The sequence below is a fragment of the Pezoporus occidentalis genome, unplaced genomic scaffold (genome assembly GCF_034315485.1).
Source record: "Pezoporus occidentalis ecotype Australia unplaced genomic scaffold, CSIRO_AGI_Poc_V1 ctg57, whole genome shotgun sequence".
Classification (NCBI taxonomy): domain Eukaryota; kingdom Metazoa; phylum Chordata; class Aves; order Psittaciformes; family Psittacidae; genus Pezoporus; species Pezoporus occidentalis.
This window is the reverse complement of record NW_026915910.1, coordinates 2,851,504-2,868,739: the sequence shown is the minus strand read 5'-3', so window position 1 is coordinate 2,868,739 and position 17,236 is coordinate 2,851,504. Positions and strand designations below refer to the sequence as shown.

At 41.6% G+C, this 17,236-nt stretch overlaps 1 protein-coding gene and 1 long non-coding RNA gene across 7 annotated transcripts in view; one reads left to right on the top strand and one right to left on the bottom strand.

Annotated features, from left to right (window-relative positions):
- Positions 1-5,738: 5,738 nt before the first annotated feature.
- LOC134173953 (uncharacterized) lies at positions 5,739-13,446 on the top strand. The gene is made up of 3 exons (XR_009968452.1): positions 5,739-7,257; positions 12,344-12,533; positions 13,266-13,446. It is a non-coding gene; the product is annotated as an uncharacterized LOC134173953 (long non-coding RNA).
- LOC134173951 (24-hydroxycholesterol 7-alpha-hydroxylase) overlaps positions 8,575-17,236 on the bottom strand; it is a 25,900-nt gene continuing 17,238 nt past the window's right edge. For 3 of the 6 annotated variants that reach the window (XM_062638473.1, XM_062638471.1, XM_062638468.1), the window contains 4 exons: positions 16,338-16,433; positions 13,442-13,530; positions 9,795-9,882; positions 8,575-8,720 (listed from right to left, as the gene is read on the bottom strand). In XM_062638473.1, the coding sequence (XP_062494457.1) occupies positions 8,649-8,720; positions 9,795-9,882; positions 13,442-13,530; positions 16,338-16,433 (345 nt within the window). In that variant the 3' untranslated portion in view covers positions 8,575-8,648. Of the gene's footprint in view, positions 8,721-9,794; positions 9,883-13,441; positions 13,544-16,337; positions 16,434-17,236 lie in introns of all 6 variants that reach the window. The other 3 variants (XM_062638469.1, XM_062638470.1, XM_062638474.1) reach the window with 3 other exon arrangements.

Sequence of the window (17,236 nt, the reverse complement as noted above, 5' to 3'; positions counted from 1 at the left end):
AGGAGGCTCGTATTTTTTAAGGCAACGAGAATAGGAACAGAGTCTTCACATCTTCCATCCACTACTGAGAGTGAGGATTGCCTGAAGAAAAGTCTTTCTTTATGACTTGACATTGCAAAAATTCCATATCTAACATAAAGTGCCACAAAATAGAGCTTTATTACCTTACAGCTAACCCTCAGTTTTGAAAACAACAAAAATGCCATGTCCCGATTTCTGGTTAAGGAATATTTTTAACCAAGAAATGTTTTTTTAGCCTAGATGCATGATAGATTGAAGGAGAAAATGGGTTTCATTGACTTTTGAAACAATCTCTATTTCAAGAAATTAAAAAAAAAACAACAAAAAAAGCCTTTTGTTCTGTAACAAAGAACACCTTTAAGTACAAGTACAGTTCTCTCAAATCTGAAACATTATGGCCAGATTTATATTCTCCCATTTGAATGAGGACACTGGAAGATGAGGAGGGTTTAATTTTGTTGAAATACATGAGGTATTTAAGATTATTGTTTTCACTTATGTGCTTTCTGTTTCTTCTCAGTTATCATCATCCCTATACAAAATGAAGGCAGCGCTGCTTCCATCTCTGTACATACCTGCTCCCAAAGCTATGACCATCTCACTCTGGGGAGAAGAGGGATGACAAACTGCAGAGGTGGAATGGTAAGGAAACCGATTTCCTTTTTTCTTTAAAAGATTATTTTTTCCTCTTGATGTCCTTCTTTCCTCTTGATGCCCTTTGAGATTCTGCAGACCTTCTCTCTGCAGAATCTCAAACTGTTGTAACTGCTTCACTAAGGTCAAGGCCTGTGCAATACCATGCAAATTCAAAAGCAGTCTTGAAGCTATAGTCACAATTCAACAGCGTGACTGCTAATGTCAGCTCCAGTTCCTCAAGAATGAACTGTGGTTTGTTGCCCCATATTAACAAGTACAATCACTTGATTTCTAGGATTTACCTAATCAAAATTAAGGGAGCTAGAATATCTGACTTGTCAAAATGATCATGAGGTTATAGAGGAAATGACAAAAATGCCAGACAAGTAAAATCCAGGAAATGAGCACAATTTAACCAGAACATAAGTTTAGCCTCTGAACATAATGTCTCATCTTTCTGATGCACTGATTTCTTTATTTTTTAGACTGAAATTCTCGAAGCAGGAAATGTCATATGAGGAAGTGCTGAACATCATGACGGTATTTAGCAAGTAATTCTTACCACCTCTCCTGCTAGTTCTTAGATTTGTGAAGAGAATTATTAGGAGTGACTTGCCCATTGTGACCCAAATGGAAATAAAAAAAAAAGCAATGAGCCATAGCTGTGTGACCTCAAGCCAAACACTTCAAACTCGTGGACCTAAATATAGACACCTAAATAAATGGCCTGATTTTCAGAAGCAGTGTGCAACTCTGAGAGTTCTAGGTGCTCTGAAAAATCAAGATGCTTATGTAGGCATGTAAATACAGACTGAGCTGCTGAATTTGTTATTTAATCTGCTTCAGAATGTAAATAATTAAGAAAACAAAGGTACTACAAATACTGTTTTTACATGTTATTTAGGAAGCCACAGAGTGTAATTAACTGTGAGAAACTAATAGCTAATAGCATGGAAATTACTGTTTATTAATTGTTGAGAAGTGGAATTCCCCTAGTTCTGGAGCACAGCTAGACAGCTTTGATGGAGAAGTCCATTGTACTAGATTTCTTTGCCTTTTTAGTAATCTTTATCCATAATTACAGAGATTGACATAGAAACGCATTTAAAAATGTCAGATTAAGGAGTTTTGTTTATATTGAGAGAACTTAAAAAATTATATGTTTCATCCTCTTAAAGTGTGATCCATGGTCTTAAGGCTTTTTGTATTTTCTTCCTGAAATCATCATTCCATTATTTTGACACTTCTAGGTGACTTTTGAAGGCATAACTGGAACATCACCGGAAGCAGAGGACCTGATCTAGTTGAAGATGGCCCTGCTCGTTGCAGGAGATTTGGACTAGATGATCTCTGTAGGTCTTTTCCAACCCAAATTATTTTATGATTCTATGATTGTGAATTATGGGTTATTGGTCAGCACATGACATCAGATGCACATTCAGTTAATAGAAAATAAGTAGCTCAAGCAGGTAAGTAACAACCGAGACTGTATTTTTGTGTCTGAATTATGCCTAGAAGTAAAAACTTACACACACAGCCTGTTTTGACACTTCTACTATGCCATGTTCTGTTTAGACACATTATGTTAGTGTATGCTTATATATAGTGTTATTTTTATGTATTATGGCATCAGTGATTGACAGTTGGCCCCTAGATGGTGCCAGTACCTACAAACTGCCAGCCCTTGCGCAAGGTGAACACTGGAGATGGCAAAATGGAAATGGTCTTTGTGACACAGATATTCTTAGGCAGTCATACTTTCCACGACACTGAGTCACTGCATCAGAACATCTCTGAAGAGAGTCCTTCTGCCACATCACCCAGAGGGAAGTCTCTACCCCTTCCTTCTGCTTTCTCAGCAGTGTGACAGAGCTCCAAAAGAGATAGCTAGTCCATCCAGTCATTATTCCCTACCTAAGCATCAATCTGCCAGTCATACCCTTTTAGTACTGCACTCCAACTTTAAGCTTTCCAGATATCGGGCAGCCTGGATATCTGAAAATCCTGAAGGAGAGAGTATACTGGGTTTACAGCTGAGCTGGGAAGGGGGAAAAGGGCATTAGTGAAATTCCCAGAGAGGATGGGAACAGTAAAGGGAAGTTTAAAAGGAGAGAAGAAATGGATCCTCTGGTCTAGATTCTGCTCTTGGGCTGCTCCAGGGCTGCTCCATGCCTCCTCTGGAGGAAGAGTGCTCTGCTGTGAGTTCATCATGTAAATCTGCAGAAAGGGCCTTGCTAGAGGTGTCCCATTCAGCAACCAGCCTGCCAGCACCAGGTTGTGAAGTACTCAGTCCAGAAGGTCAGACAGCCCCAGCTCAGACCTTTTGCCCAGCTCCCACCTTTGACCCCTGTACAAAGTTGCCAACACTGGCACATCTCCATGTGGAGGGATAAATGTATCTTGTCATGTGCAGATCAGTGCTGGCAGGTGTGGTAGCTCAGGATGCTTTAGCGATTGCAACTTTTGCTATGTTCTGTCACTTGCATTTGTCCTGTCTTGTGGGTATGTGGAGAACTCATTACCCAGTTTATTCCTACAGACCCATGTGCCTACATGCGCTGACCATTCATGTCCAAAAACCTCAACCAGACTGCAAGGCCAGAGTCTGTAAGAAAAATTTAGCAAAGCTGAATATGTTGATGAATACCCAAAGGACAGAATATAACCATCTCCTGCTGATTCAGGTCTTTCTGTTATTTTAAGAAACAACCAGATCATTGTGATGAGACTGGCTTTTAACAAAGTGGTTCTTCATTTCAGTTCATGGTAAGCAAAGACCAGTTGCCAGGTTTTCAAACAGTAAAATATTCTTTGGTTTACTTTTTCAGAAAAATGAAATTCAAACCTCGTGTTTAATGCCTGAAAACACCCCTGTAATGATCCTTTTTTATCTGTGTATTATTCCAGTTGTATAAGCAAACTTAAAATAGTAAATGATAATACCATGATTTGGGCAGTACCTTGAGCTATAATGAATTACTTAAGGAGTAATTAGAATTAAAGTAGAACTCTTTAAGTATCTTGCACTGCTCATCTATTCATTTTTAACCTGGGAATCACACTTGGGCAGGCATGTCACGATACTGAAAAGCACTTGTTTTTCTTTCAGTATCAAGCAAACAGAAGGACACACAATGCTTTTCTGAGCAATGATGGTTTTCAGAATAAAGGCCAGATAAAAGGCCAATGCCTTGAAATTGCCTCTGGATGTGTGTCAGCAGTAACAAAGACCAACACTATGAACCCACTGAAACTTTTGTGTTTAATCTGGAAGAGTCAAGTCTAGCTATAATTGAGACCTTTGACATGAGGAAAAGTGACAGAACTCTGTCTTCAGCCTGGAGCACACTTTACCAGTGCAACACATCACAGCTAGAGGAGTCTGGAAATTCCATTTCCTGATCTGCATTTTCAGAATGAGGCAAAAATCTCATTTCAGGTGGGAATCTGCTCGTTTTCTCTTCAGTCCACTGCAGAAAGGTAGAGCAAGCTCCAAATGCCCATCCGTAGTCAACTTTGGTATGCTAAGCTGGTGCTCAAGTCACTTCTGAGCCGGAATTCCCTTCCTTAAGCTAACCAGATCAACTCCAAGGCTTCACAGGCTTAGCAACATTTTCATCAACTTTCTGATGCAGCTCTGATGTGTCTCAAATTTATCAGCAGCCTTTTGGAGTCACAGCCAGGGTGGTTACAGTGCTATCAGTGTGAGATGTAGTTCCTCCTCTCCAGCATGGAAGTTCTCGTTTTCTCATCCAAAATCCATGTTATCGCCTTCAGGCATAGTATCCCACTGGAGCTTGCGCCCGATTATTTGCTTATTTGCCATGACTCCTTCCTCACTTGTCCTTTTCAAAGCTTCAAAGATTGAACAGCAGTAGTTGCACTGTACCTGGACATTAAAGCTCTTTTTATGCTTGTTGCTCCAGTACTCTGCTTGGTACTTGGGAAAGCTGATGTATGAAGTTTCTAACGCAGTAAAAGCAGCACGTGAGTGAAAAAGCCTGGTAGACCTTTGGAAATTTAGAGTATAGATGTAGTTTCTATCTCACAGGTAGCTGCTAGCAACCTTCTAGGTAACACTCCTCCAGAGTGGTTGCTCTATGAAAAGATGTATTTTTACTCAATAGGAAACTTGTCCATAGTGTTTAAATTCCAAGCTTTGCATTAAAACTAAAATATTTCTGAATTTCAGCATCCTAAAAAGAGTGAACTAAAAGATTTAAAATATTTCTTCTGAATATTTTGACCGTAACTCTACAATGTCATTTACTAGTAACATAAATATGACAGTTCCAATTCAGGACAGCACATAGCTTATGCAGAGTCTTACAGACATACCTTACCATCCGTAAGCAGGCTTGAGTGCTCTGATGAATATGAGCAATATTTACAGCTTTTAATCCATATGGACTTTACAGCAGTGGGTAATTCTCATTGTCACCCCAATGCCTAGATGGGGAAATCGAGTCACTGAGGGATGAAGTGATTCGCTCAAAAAGCACAGTGAGTCAATAGGAGAGCTGGGAATAGAGTGCAGAATTCCCTGTGTTATCCATTGGAGTCCTTAGATAATATCATTTTATAAATGCTCTATCTTTGTAAAGACTTCAGTGCTAAAATTATCTTCCCAGGACTCTCATGGAAACAAGATATTTATAACTCCATTAAGCCTTTCCTAGTAATTTTATGATCAAAGTGAAAAAAAAAAGTAATGCTGTGCCAATCAGTCACATGTCCAATGTCATTCTGAATGGCTGCCATGATGAAAGCTTCTCCTTGGTTGTCTCCATTAAACACTTGCTGTCTTTTGAATGCCTTTCTTGTGTCTAATTCCTCTTCCACTGCATACCATGGAGGGGAAATATTTTTTGCCATGTGATGAGCCACACATTTAGAATGTACCATATAACTGGGAAAGATGCTTGCTGCCAGTAGAGCCTAGTGGTTTATGCTGTAAATGTGACTTTGTTGTTTGCCAGTTTCACCTAAAATGAGCAAAGCTACCTCAGTATTTCCACTTTCAAAATTACAGCACAGATGCCAAGACCAACTATAAACAGCAGGTTAGTGACTGAGGCATTTGGACCCTGGTTCAGCAAAGCACTCAAGCTTGTGCTTAAACTGAAATCCAGTCTCATTCTGCAAATCCATTGGAAGTGTTTGCTTAAAGCCAAACACATGCTTAAGTCAAGTTTTGTTTGGCACAGCCTTAGGCACAGCACAGAGCTAGGGCCTTAGAATTAATTTCTTTTTGAAAGGAAGTCATTATTTTTAGCTCACCTCTCACTGGCTACAGCCATATCTTTTAGTCCCCAGATATCTATTTTCAGGAGGTATACGTGCTAAGCCTAAACTTCTGGTTTCTGTGACAATCAGTGGCACAGAAAAGATATCGAATACCGTTACTGGTGTAAAGAAAGAGACCACTTGAAATACTTGACTGCTAAGTACAGATGAGAGGGGCCTTCAGTGAGGCTCATTAGAGGGGAGACATAAAAGAAGTTGTGATTATTCTGGGAGGTGGCTGCTGATAGCAGGGGTGATCTTTTCACTGTGCTGACTGAAAAAGATTCACTTGGTCAACAATTTTAACTCAAAATGTTTACATGAGTTTTCTGTCAAAAATTTCCACAGTAAATTTATGATTTCAGGGAAGATGTTTATGTTCTCCTCAAAGGTATCAAAAAAAGGTTTGGCAGCAATGTGATAGTTTGTGTTGTTTTATCCTGAAACTCTTTCTTAATATATAATAAAATTATTAAAGGAAATTTGATTTCAAAGAGTTTTATAGCTCACTTCTAGCTTTAGATTTCTTCTCTTGTTAAGCAGACTCCCGCTGTTCGTTTTTCTGGCTTAAACATGGGAGTTACTTATCCCAACATAAATGGTGACCACCATACAGTCCTGGCCAGCTCAACCGCACGTTTTGCTCAGGTAGGTCTGGCCTATGGCACATCTGGAGGAGGAGCAATTGCATTTTCGAAGATGTTTTTCTGAGGGATGCCCTGATGTATTCCCTTTAACTTCCACACTTCCTACAGAAGGTAGAAATACAAGGATAGGTCAAAATAAATGATTTTATTTCTTTCTGTGGGCTTAAAAATCTCCTGCTTCATACGCCCTTGTGGTAGTGGAATGAATAAAACCTCATTCTGACTCCTTCTGCTGAGCTGTAGAAAAGCTTTCTAACAGTGGGGAGAGTTGGGTAAGAGGACAAATTCCCAGGGAAATTCAGCACTGTTGTATTTGAAAGCAGACTGCACAAACACTTCATAAGAATAATTTAGATACTGTTAATCCACTCCTGAGCAGGGTTTCATGATGACCTTTTAATACCCATTTAACCCTGTCCCAGTGGGAAAGTCTTCCCCTTCCCCAGAAGCTTCTGAATTCCCAAGTAGAAGACCCCATTTAGATCTATCACTTGGCCACCACATTGCTTTACTAATCCACCTCTCTTCTTTTTTTCTATGTAGGAAAGTATGGTGAGTGCATGGAGCTGTCATCCCTTACGTGACAGCCACATAGTGATGGGATCCCTGAGTCAAGCCCACTTTTCTTCACTTGCTTGCTTGGTATCTCTCTGGCTGTCAAGAACAGGTACTTCTTTCCTGCCAAAAGCCCACACTTCAATGAAAATATGTCCTGCCTTTCAGGACAAATATTCTCATGATTATTCTAGACTGGCAGGGAGTTGCTAAATCCAGTGGCCCAACAGAGGAGAGGCTTTTCCTTTTCTGCTCCTCTGCGTATGGTGGGGGGGAACACAGTTGTTATCACACACTCCAACACTATTCTTGTGAGATGTGGAAGGAAGAAGGAGGTACTTCTCAGCAGAAACAAGATCACACCAGGTCTGAAAAATCCAGCAATATGCCAAAGCTACACCAGACGTGTGACTGTATTTAGGACAGGTTAGAACCCATGTGCAGTGGGGTGTCAGTAAATCTTCAGTAATGCCTTCAGATGCCTTTAATTCATTGTAAACACACTGATGTTGACCTTTAGGTTATACTTTCCTTTAGGGACCTGTTACTTTAAAGTCAAGCTTGCCATTGCAGAATTTTGGTTTTTTGAGTTATACATCATTGTTGTATCCATAACTGCAGAAAGCCAATTGTGTAATCAATTATACAATGTGTTATTTTCCTATGGACGTTCTTCCCATAGTTTTACTGCTGCTGAAAGCCCATTTGTGTTTTGTTTTGTTTCGGTGTGGTTTGGTTTGCTTTTCTTTTTTTTTTGCAAATACTTCTAAAATTATGAATAATCTTTACTTAAAAGACTAAAATTACATGCTAACTATTATCATGTATGAAACCTGACAGCAGTTAAAGTGTTGGTATCTGAACTTACTTGACAGTTTCTTTGAACAACTTTTACTAGGTATTCTTCATAGGTTTAAATTTTTTTGATTTGTGCACTATTTTCTGTAAGTAAGTCATGCTAAAGTGAAAGCAAAAATGTTCCAGATATTAGACAACATTATAATGAATAGCAATAGTTTTTCTTGCAATCACTTTTCATTAGAAACCAAATATCAAAATTCAGCTTTTATTCATATTCATGCAAGGACTGATTCTGAATCCTGTGGAGCAACTAAAGCTCTGTAGAAATTCTAGGTGCTCCAGTGGAAGAAGTCCCCAGTGTTTCCTCTGCTTGCAATTTTTCCATTACAAATGCATTTTATCTGCACCGACTGCAGACAGAGCAGGCCATGCAGATTTCCAAACACAGCAGCTTTTTGTCCTGAATGCCCGGTCAGTGAATTTAGTTTATACACAGCTTTGGACCATCTGTGAATAATTGGCCCAAAAGTTATGAATGCAGCAAGAGAGCTTGAATTTTAAATACTAGGAGGTAGGCAACCAGGTGAGGAGCACAGCTACAACTATACTGCTATGGCACACCACATTTAAAGTTGAAATTAAGAACTGTTAAGGTAGAGAACCTATCTGAAGATGTAGGACAGGGAAGCAGCTCAGTAGCTTTCATTCCCGGCATTTATACTGGACCCGGAATGGTGCCATGGGTTGCTGCGTCCCCACCAAATGTAAGGGGCTCTGCAAAAAGAAGAAAATGGGTAAAAAAAAATTTAAGTTAGTTCAGTTAATGGAATTATCATTGTGTTTTAATGCTAAGATATAAACGTATTCTTTGGTCTGAAGAGGATGAAGACCAAATATTTCTTGGCTTTGCTGAAGCTACTGTGTAGGGCCTTCATGATGACTTTTTATTCCACTTATTCTGATAGAGGATGACACATGAGATCTTAAGAAACTCTTAATGATTTTGAGTATCTTCACCAGCATAATTGCCAATTTACAGTGAACTCCATTGGGAGCTGGCATGGCAACACCATCGTCAGAAAGAGGCAACCTTCCTCATATTCTGGGTGGATTCACCACCACTGCTTGAGATCACAATCTTCAAGGAGAACAGAGGACTGAAGTTCTCTGAGCTGCCAACTTCCAGCCTAAAGGGGCAATCCTACAAAGCCCATGCCAGTCTAAAATTCTCCCTCTTCTCCTTGGCAGTTTAGCCAAGTAGTGTCCTTTTAGGTTGTGACAGGCAGACATGCTCATTTAGCAGCAGTCCCTGTTTGTGAGGAACTATGAATTTTAGAAAGTGCAAAGGACACAGTGCAGATGAGAAGGAAATGACTGCTGAGGGTGGAGACTGCACCATTCTCCTTCAGTGGTAAAATCTATCTATTTCACATCTTGTCTTAGTGTAATCCATTTATTCTCCCACCACTGAATATGTAGTGGAAGAGCACTATGAGGGCTGCATCTGATTTCATATCTTTAAAGTATTAATAATCCAGATGCTAACTGGTTTTGTGAGTGGCAGAGAGCAGTTATAAAATCTCTTGTAATGTTTGGGCAATGATGAGACAAAATACTCTTGTAGATGCTTTTTTTGTATAGGCAGTGCAGCCCCACAGCATTGCTGGAGCTGCTCTGGATTTTCTGAATTACAGCAAAGATTGAGTTATTTGTTATGTGTTTTATTAACACTCCCCTCAAAATTCTCCTTCATTATACATAACCACAGCTGAGCACGGCTGTTCAGCTGAGCATAATGAAGGAGGAATATAAAGATGTGGAATGCATAGAAAAGCACGGGCCTTTTACCTCCTTTGGTACTGCATCCAAAAGCACAAATTCATATCTGTATAGGAACAGCACAATGAACAGCTGGATTTCCATGATGGCAAACCACCTGTAAAAAAAGGGAGGAGAATGTTGACCATTCAGCCTGACCATCTCAAGTGTGTTATCATCAGATAAGAAACAGGGTGTCTTTGGCACGTTACATTCCATTATTTAGTTCTGCCTGGAAGTTTATCTTCAGTTGGAAAATGTGCTGTAGCTTTGTTCGGCTCCATTACTCAGCAAAGAACATGGATGTCATGGCTACCCCTTCTTTCTGGTGAAACGTTAGACTGACAGCATCCCCCTGACACCCTATTTTAAAACAGACCCTTATCATGATGCGTATTTTTTCCACTGTAAAAAAACACTAATGTTCTAGCACTCACTGACTTGAAATAACTTCATAGGAGCGAGAAGACAGTCAATCATGGACAAGACTATATGACTAATGGTGCTATATAAAGTTATATATACAGCTGGGAGCCTGATGACATCAGAGTAGCTGTGACAGTGGGAGTTACTATTTAATGCATCACCATCAGAATGCAGCATGAGACACAAGGGTGTGATTTTTGCTTCTGCAACACTCTCAGAAAGGCCCTTTTCACTCAATCCAGGGAAGATTTCAGGTAACTGCAGTGAACTCCTTCAGGCTATTATTTTTTAAAGCTGACATGTACAAGAGCTTTCAGCATTCAGGCGCTAGGATGCACCTGTGCCACATCATGGGATTACTCACTTGCAGAATTTAGACTGAAGTCTAAAATACCTAGTGAAAATGAGAATACTCCCTTGCTGTTCCACACAGTTTATTTTCCATCATCTGAGAGACGCTGGAAAACTTGAACAGCTATTGGGGAACTCACCAGGGAAAAGACCACATGACTGCACATGGCGTCAGCCTGGATTTGGCCTGGCAGGTGTGAAGAGGAAGCTAATAAGCCCCACGAGACACAAGCTGACTTCTGCAGAGCCATCCAGATCTGTGCGCTGAACCACCCCCTGCTCCAGAGTGGGAGGATCTGTGCTTGTTCTGGCATGGCTTCATAACTCAAATTATCTCTGTGATTTCACTTTGGAATTACCTTGAGATAGGGAGCTTTTGCTGACCTTGAGCTTGGGGGAACACAGTGCAGGGATATTTCAATGGAAATTAGCTTGGGTCAGGCAGGAATTCCTAGCCCAAACTCTGTGCCAGCAGCACTGAGCAAAGGTGGGCTTCCTACCATCACTGCACCACTGGCACAACACAGCCCTGGAGCCCTGGTGCTTGATGTCCTGCCTCTGAGCCATTCTCTCTGTTTTGGCACAGATGTACCATGATGCAACCAAATGCCCAAATGTCTCTAGGTTGCTCTGCAAGTGGAAGTGCCTCATTTACAGAGGGCTGTCCTTCAAACCCAAGCACAGCTGGATGTGGGCTGACCAGCTCCGACACCTCTGTACCCACAGTGGGGGTCATCTGCAATGGGTATAACCAATAACTGGCTGCAGCACTTCCCACCACTACAGCTCCAAGTGCTTTTCCCAACAGGCTGCTGCTGTTATTCTGCTCGGCACACACCAATGCTGAGACACAAGGGTGATAAGCAACATGCATGTCTGAGGGTGGCCTGAGGGACAGCCCAGGAGTGAAAGGCAGGACTGCAGAGTCCCTGTGCATCCTTCTGTCCCACAACACATCATACTGAGCAGCTAAATGCCCCCTACTTCCCACCCATCTTACATATTCTTGACTGAGTCTTAGACCAGTTTTCCTGTAAAAACTCTGAGTTGCTGATGCATTCCCATTTTATTTAGTGACAAGGGGGCTGGACAGATGTGTGCTTTCTGAAATAAGACCCCAATGCACTGCTACATATTTGTGTTGTGCTGGAACACTGGCACCCAGCTGTGGATTGAGGTCCTACAGTAAATGGAGTCTGAGAATGAAATCACAGCCATTGTGCTGAAGGATTTACAATGTCAGCATAAGATAGGAGACATCAGATGGAGCCATGCAAGATAAGCACAGTTGCACAGATAGTAGTCACCTGGTTAGACAAAAGTAGCTTCACTGCCATCAAATTTTCCTTTAGGTAAAAAAGATAGCACAGAAATGGCTTTGTGGGAGCTCTTCCCACATCAGTTTTCCAGAAATTTGCCAAGAAAGTTATTTTCTAGCTTTCAGTTTGATTAAATTAGCTTTAATTTTATGATGAACATCTGCAATGGAGAAATTAAATGTTTAATACATTTCATTTATAAATCCCAGTATGAATTAAATGGAATTAAATGAAAATGCATCTTAAACTTGAAATATCATTGTTTCATTCAGCCGTACCAAGGAAATCTGCAACCTGGGATCTGGAAACATCTCTTGATGTAATGTTAGAATGATGCTGAAAAGCATGAAGGTGTGTCTTATGATGTGGGCTGCCACAGGGTTTGAAAGGACTTTTTTGCGTGTCAGCAAGAAAAAGATTCTCCATCCAATGTCTATGCAGAAATGTTACAATTTTATTTCTAACCACGAATGTATTTTAAAGATACTATCAGAGTACAGAGAAGAGCCTGAACAAAGAAATATGTCAGTATATATAAACAAGCAGCTTTCACAAACATCATTTTGCAGCTTGTCCTGGACTGGTGGATGCCTCTTGTGAATCGTGCTGCCGTCCTTGCTGGGAATGAGCCTGTGCTCATATTTAGCTCAGGAACATGGTACAAGTCACGGAGGTGAGTGAGCACTTTGGCAGGCCTAAACCATGAGTGCAGTTTTGTTCATATTGTTTATGTCTTTAATGACCTCACAAAGTTTGTCTGGCACTCATGTCCAGCCTGCTGTAGGGTGCAGATTCAAGATTGCAGATCCTCTGCAACACCTTCCAGATTCCTTGCTCCACATGGGAGTTAAATTGACTAGCTCTAGGGATATGTGGTTACTTGCTTCATTGAGAAGACCAGGTTTTGAAAGCAGAAGATTGAGCATAGAGATGTTTGAATACAGAATTGAGGAGCAGCTGGCTCCCTGGGACTTGTTCCAGGAAGAGGGACAGCAGAGAAAAGAGCAGAAGGAATGCAGGAAGCATCGAGGCAAGCATTGCTGGAGGAGTGAAGAGAGACAAGATCTGCAATTTAAGCCATCAGACAATTGCGTGGGCTTTAATGCAAAGACAAGATTCAAACAGAGGGGAGCCATTTAAGATATTAAGATATTCGTAAAGATGTCAGTGGCCTCATAGAGGATAGAGAGTCTCAGAAATGTTCTTTAGATTAGTTTAGAACTTTTTAATGGCAACCTAAATGCCCATGTCGCTAAACTGGCACGTTGGTAAGTGGAAAAACTCTCCCATAATGAAAAGATGCCTCAGCAGCAGCAGAGCTAAGCTGACCTTCCTCCCTGGAGAATATCCCTTGATACACTAGTCTCAGATTCTTTTATATTGTGACTTAACCTGTATTTTCCAGGAATGAAACCACTTTCAAATCAGTTTAAACAAGGTCCAGATAATACTGAACACTAACGGACTGACAAAGAGCAAGGCAATGAAAACACTTTATCTCCAAGTGTAAGAGGAGCCCAGTTGAAGAGAGTTGTTCTCTGCAGGGTTTGGGAATAAATAAACCCCAGCTGTTTCACTGACCTTCCTGGACACTGATGCTTCCCTCCTCCGAATGCCACAAAGCTGTCCAAGAAAGCATTCTTCTCTAAATTTGCCTCTTTCCAACGATCCTGTGGGAAGAAACTTTTTTTTCCAAATCAGCCTTATATAAATAAAGCTTAACTTTACTTCTCCAGGCTAAAAATGACCTTGGACAGCTAATCCTCAATACGAAGTTGCACTAATGCCATTTTTTGGGTTTGCAATTCAACCTGTTAAAGTCTGGACTCAAAAGTCAGCACCAGCTCAGGAAAAGAAATAATCATACTCAGGTGCCTCAAAGCGCTGCAGAGTTTTTCAAGCTTACGCCTAACACATACTTCTTACACCTCCCCATTTTTCTAAATCCTGTGTCTTGAGCTATTGAAATGTGTATAAAAATGTAAAAGCATAACTTTCTCCTTTTAAGTATATGCACATTCAAAGCAATTGCTCAACCAGTACCTTCCCTCAGCCACAAAATTGTATCATGGCACACAAATGGCTCATGCACATCTTGCACACAAACCACTTCCAAGACACTGTGAACAGACAAATGCAGCTGTAACACAAGAGAAGGGCAAGGATTGCACAGCTCCATTCTCAGGTGTGAGCCAGTGTATGTGAGAAAATGGACCATTCCCAACAAAAACAGTCTGTCTGTTCCCAGAAGCCTCTTTGCTCATCCTAAGTTGCTTTAAGAAAAAAGGAACAACATAAGGAATGAAGCAATAATGGAAGTTTGGGTGGGTAACACTAACAAAAGTAAATCCTTTGAATGCTGGGTGACAAACTATAGCACCCTCCAGAAACAAAGTGCTACTCCACTAAGGCCTTCAAATAACACCCTGTCAGGTTTATGGTGGCTAACTCCTCTGATGAAGCTGTCTTAGAGACGATGTAATATTGTGTTTGCTTATTTTGTTTATATTTCAGCCAGGGCTGTTTAGAGCTTTCTGAAGAGGAAATCTGTTAGAATCAAAATCCAGTAAAAGTGATGAAGCAAGGCAATACACTTGGAACGGTAGTGTCCTCTTCCTCACGGAAAAAGGCTAAGTTTCTAAAAAACAAGGTAGTTTGCTTATTAGGAATAAAGTTCCTAAAGAAGTAAGCTGCTGCATCAGGGTTTCAGATTTCAAACTGGCAGGAACTGTTATGAGGGATTTCAAACTGGTGAAGAGTTTGCTAGAAGGGAAGTTTTGTTTAAATTACTTCTTGATGTATTCCTATAAAAAAGACAAACTGTTCTATTTCGGTTGGTGCTAAAAAGAGCAGTTACAAGCCTGCCCACACAGCCACCTGGGGTGGAATAATAATCAAGAAACTCTAGATGAACTACTGAATTAGCAGAGCTAATACCTACCAGAAATCATCTGACTGGAAAGACCAATGAACTGGGTAAATATGTGGAGATGAGTTATACAACAAACAAATGACAAGGAGAGGAAAGTACCTGGAATCAAAGAATCACAGTATTGTTTAGGTTGGAAAAGACCTTTAAAATCATTGAGTCCAACCATTAATTTAGCACTGCCAAATCCACTACTAAGCCATATCTCTAAATGCCACATCTACACATCTTTTAAATACCTCCAGGGATAGTGACTCAACCACTTCCCTGAGCAGCCTATTTCAGCACTTGACAACCCTTTGGGTGAAGAATTTTTCCTAATATCCAGTCTAAACCTCCTCTGAAGCAACTTGGGGCCATTTCCTCTTGTCCTATCACTTGTTACTTGGGAGAAACAGCTACAACCTCCTTTCAAGTAGTTGTAGAGAGCAATAAGGTCTCCCCTGAGCCTCCTTTTCTCCAGACTAAACAACCCCAATTCCCTCAGCTGCTCCTTATAGGACTTGTTCTCCAGCCCTTCATCAGCTTCATTGTCCTTCCTTGGACCTGCTCCAGCACCTCAATGTCTTTCTGTAGTGAGGAGCCCAGAACTGAACACAGGATTCAAGGTGCAGCCTCACCAGTGCTGAGAACAAGGGGACAATCACTTTGCTGGTCCTGCTGGCTAGGCTATTGCTGATACAGGCCACAGTGCCACTGGCCTTCTTGGCTGCCTGGGCACAAGCTGGCTCATGTTCAGCTCCGTCAGTCAGCACCCCCAGGTACTTTTCCACTGAGCAGCTTTCCAGCCACTCTTCTCCAAGCCTGTAGCATTGTATTGTTTTGTGACCCAAGTGCCAGACCTGGCACTTTGCCTTGTTGAACCTCATACCACTGGCCACAGCCCATCTAGCCTGTCCAGACCCCTCTGCAGAGCCTTCCTATCCTTCAGCAGATCAACACTCCCAGCCACCTTGGTATCATCTGCAAGCTTCTGAGGGGCAGTTCATCCAGGTCATCCCTGAAGATATTAAGCAGAACTGGCCCCAATACTGAGCCTTGGGAACACCACATGTGACCAGACACCAACTGGATTTAACTCTTTTCACCACTACCCTTTGGGCCCAGCCATCCAGCCAGTTTTTTACCCAGCAAAGAGTGCACCCAGCTAAGCCATGAGCAGCCAGTTTCTCCAGGAAAATACTGTGGGAGATGGTGTCAAAGTCTTTACCAAAGTCTAGCTAGACAACATCCACAGCCTTTCCCTCAGCCACTAAGTGGCTCACCTTGTCATAGAAGGAGATCAGGTTAGTCAAGCAAGTTGGGTTCAATAAGTAGAGTCTTTCAGTGGTGAACTTTGAATCAAGATCGAACAGATATAAAGAAGTACCAAATCATTTGGAAAATATAACTGAACTTTTGGAGTCTTGCTTATTCCTGCAGGCTCCACCTTTTTGTGCACATCTCTGTATACAAAACCATCCTCCAGATGACAAATTTAAGCCAATTTGTCCATGTGCCTTTGTTGTGAAATAAGTAGAGGAAAAACAGCAGAAGAGGACAACTTACAGGTTTGAACATTTCTGGGTCAGGAAAGTATTTTGGATTCCTGTGCAACCAGTATGGTGACAACATCAGCATGTCACCTGCAGGGATGATGAAATTCTGAAAAGGAGAAAAAAAATCTAAGAAAAGAGAAAATCACAGGTTTACATCATAAAACAGTCCCTCCTCTTACTACTTCACAGCTCTTTCACAGCTACAGGTTGGGCAGAGAAGAGATTCAGAGCAGCCCTGCGGAGAAGGACTTGGGGGTGTTGGTCGATGAGAAAATGAACATGAGCCGGCTTCAGTGTGTGCTCGCAGCCCAGAAAGCCAACCGTATCCTGGGCTGCATCAAAAGGAGCGTGACCAGCAGGTCACATGAAGGAGGTGATCCTGCCCCTCTACTCTGCTCTTGTGAGACCTCACCTGGAGTATTGTGTGCAGTTCTGGTGTCCTCAACATAAAAAGGACATGGAACTGTTGGAACAAGTCCAGAGGAGGGCCACGAGGATGATCAGGGACTGGAGCACCTCCCGTATGAAGACGGGCTGAGGAAGTTGGGGCTGTTCAGCCTGGAGAAGAGAAGGCTGCGTGGAGACCTCACAGAAGCCTTCCGGTATCTGAAGGGAGCCTATAAGGACTCTTCATTAGGGACTGTAGTGACAGGACAAGGGGTAACAACTTAAAACTTAAATAGGGGAAGTTTAGATTGGATATAAGGAGGAAATTCTTTACTGTTAGGGTGGTGAGGCACTGGAGTGGGTTGCCCAAGGAAGTTGTGAATGCTCCATCCCTGGGAGTGTTCAAGGCCAGGTTGGGCAGAGCCTTGGGTGGCATGGTTTAGTGTGAGGTGTCCCTGCCCATGGCAGGGGCATTGGAACTAGACAATCTTAAGGTCCTTTCCAACCCTAACTATTCTATGA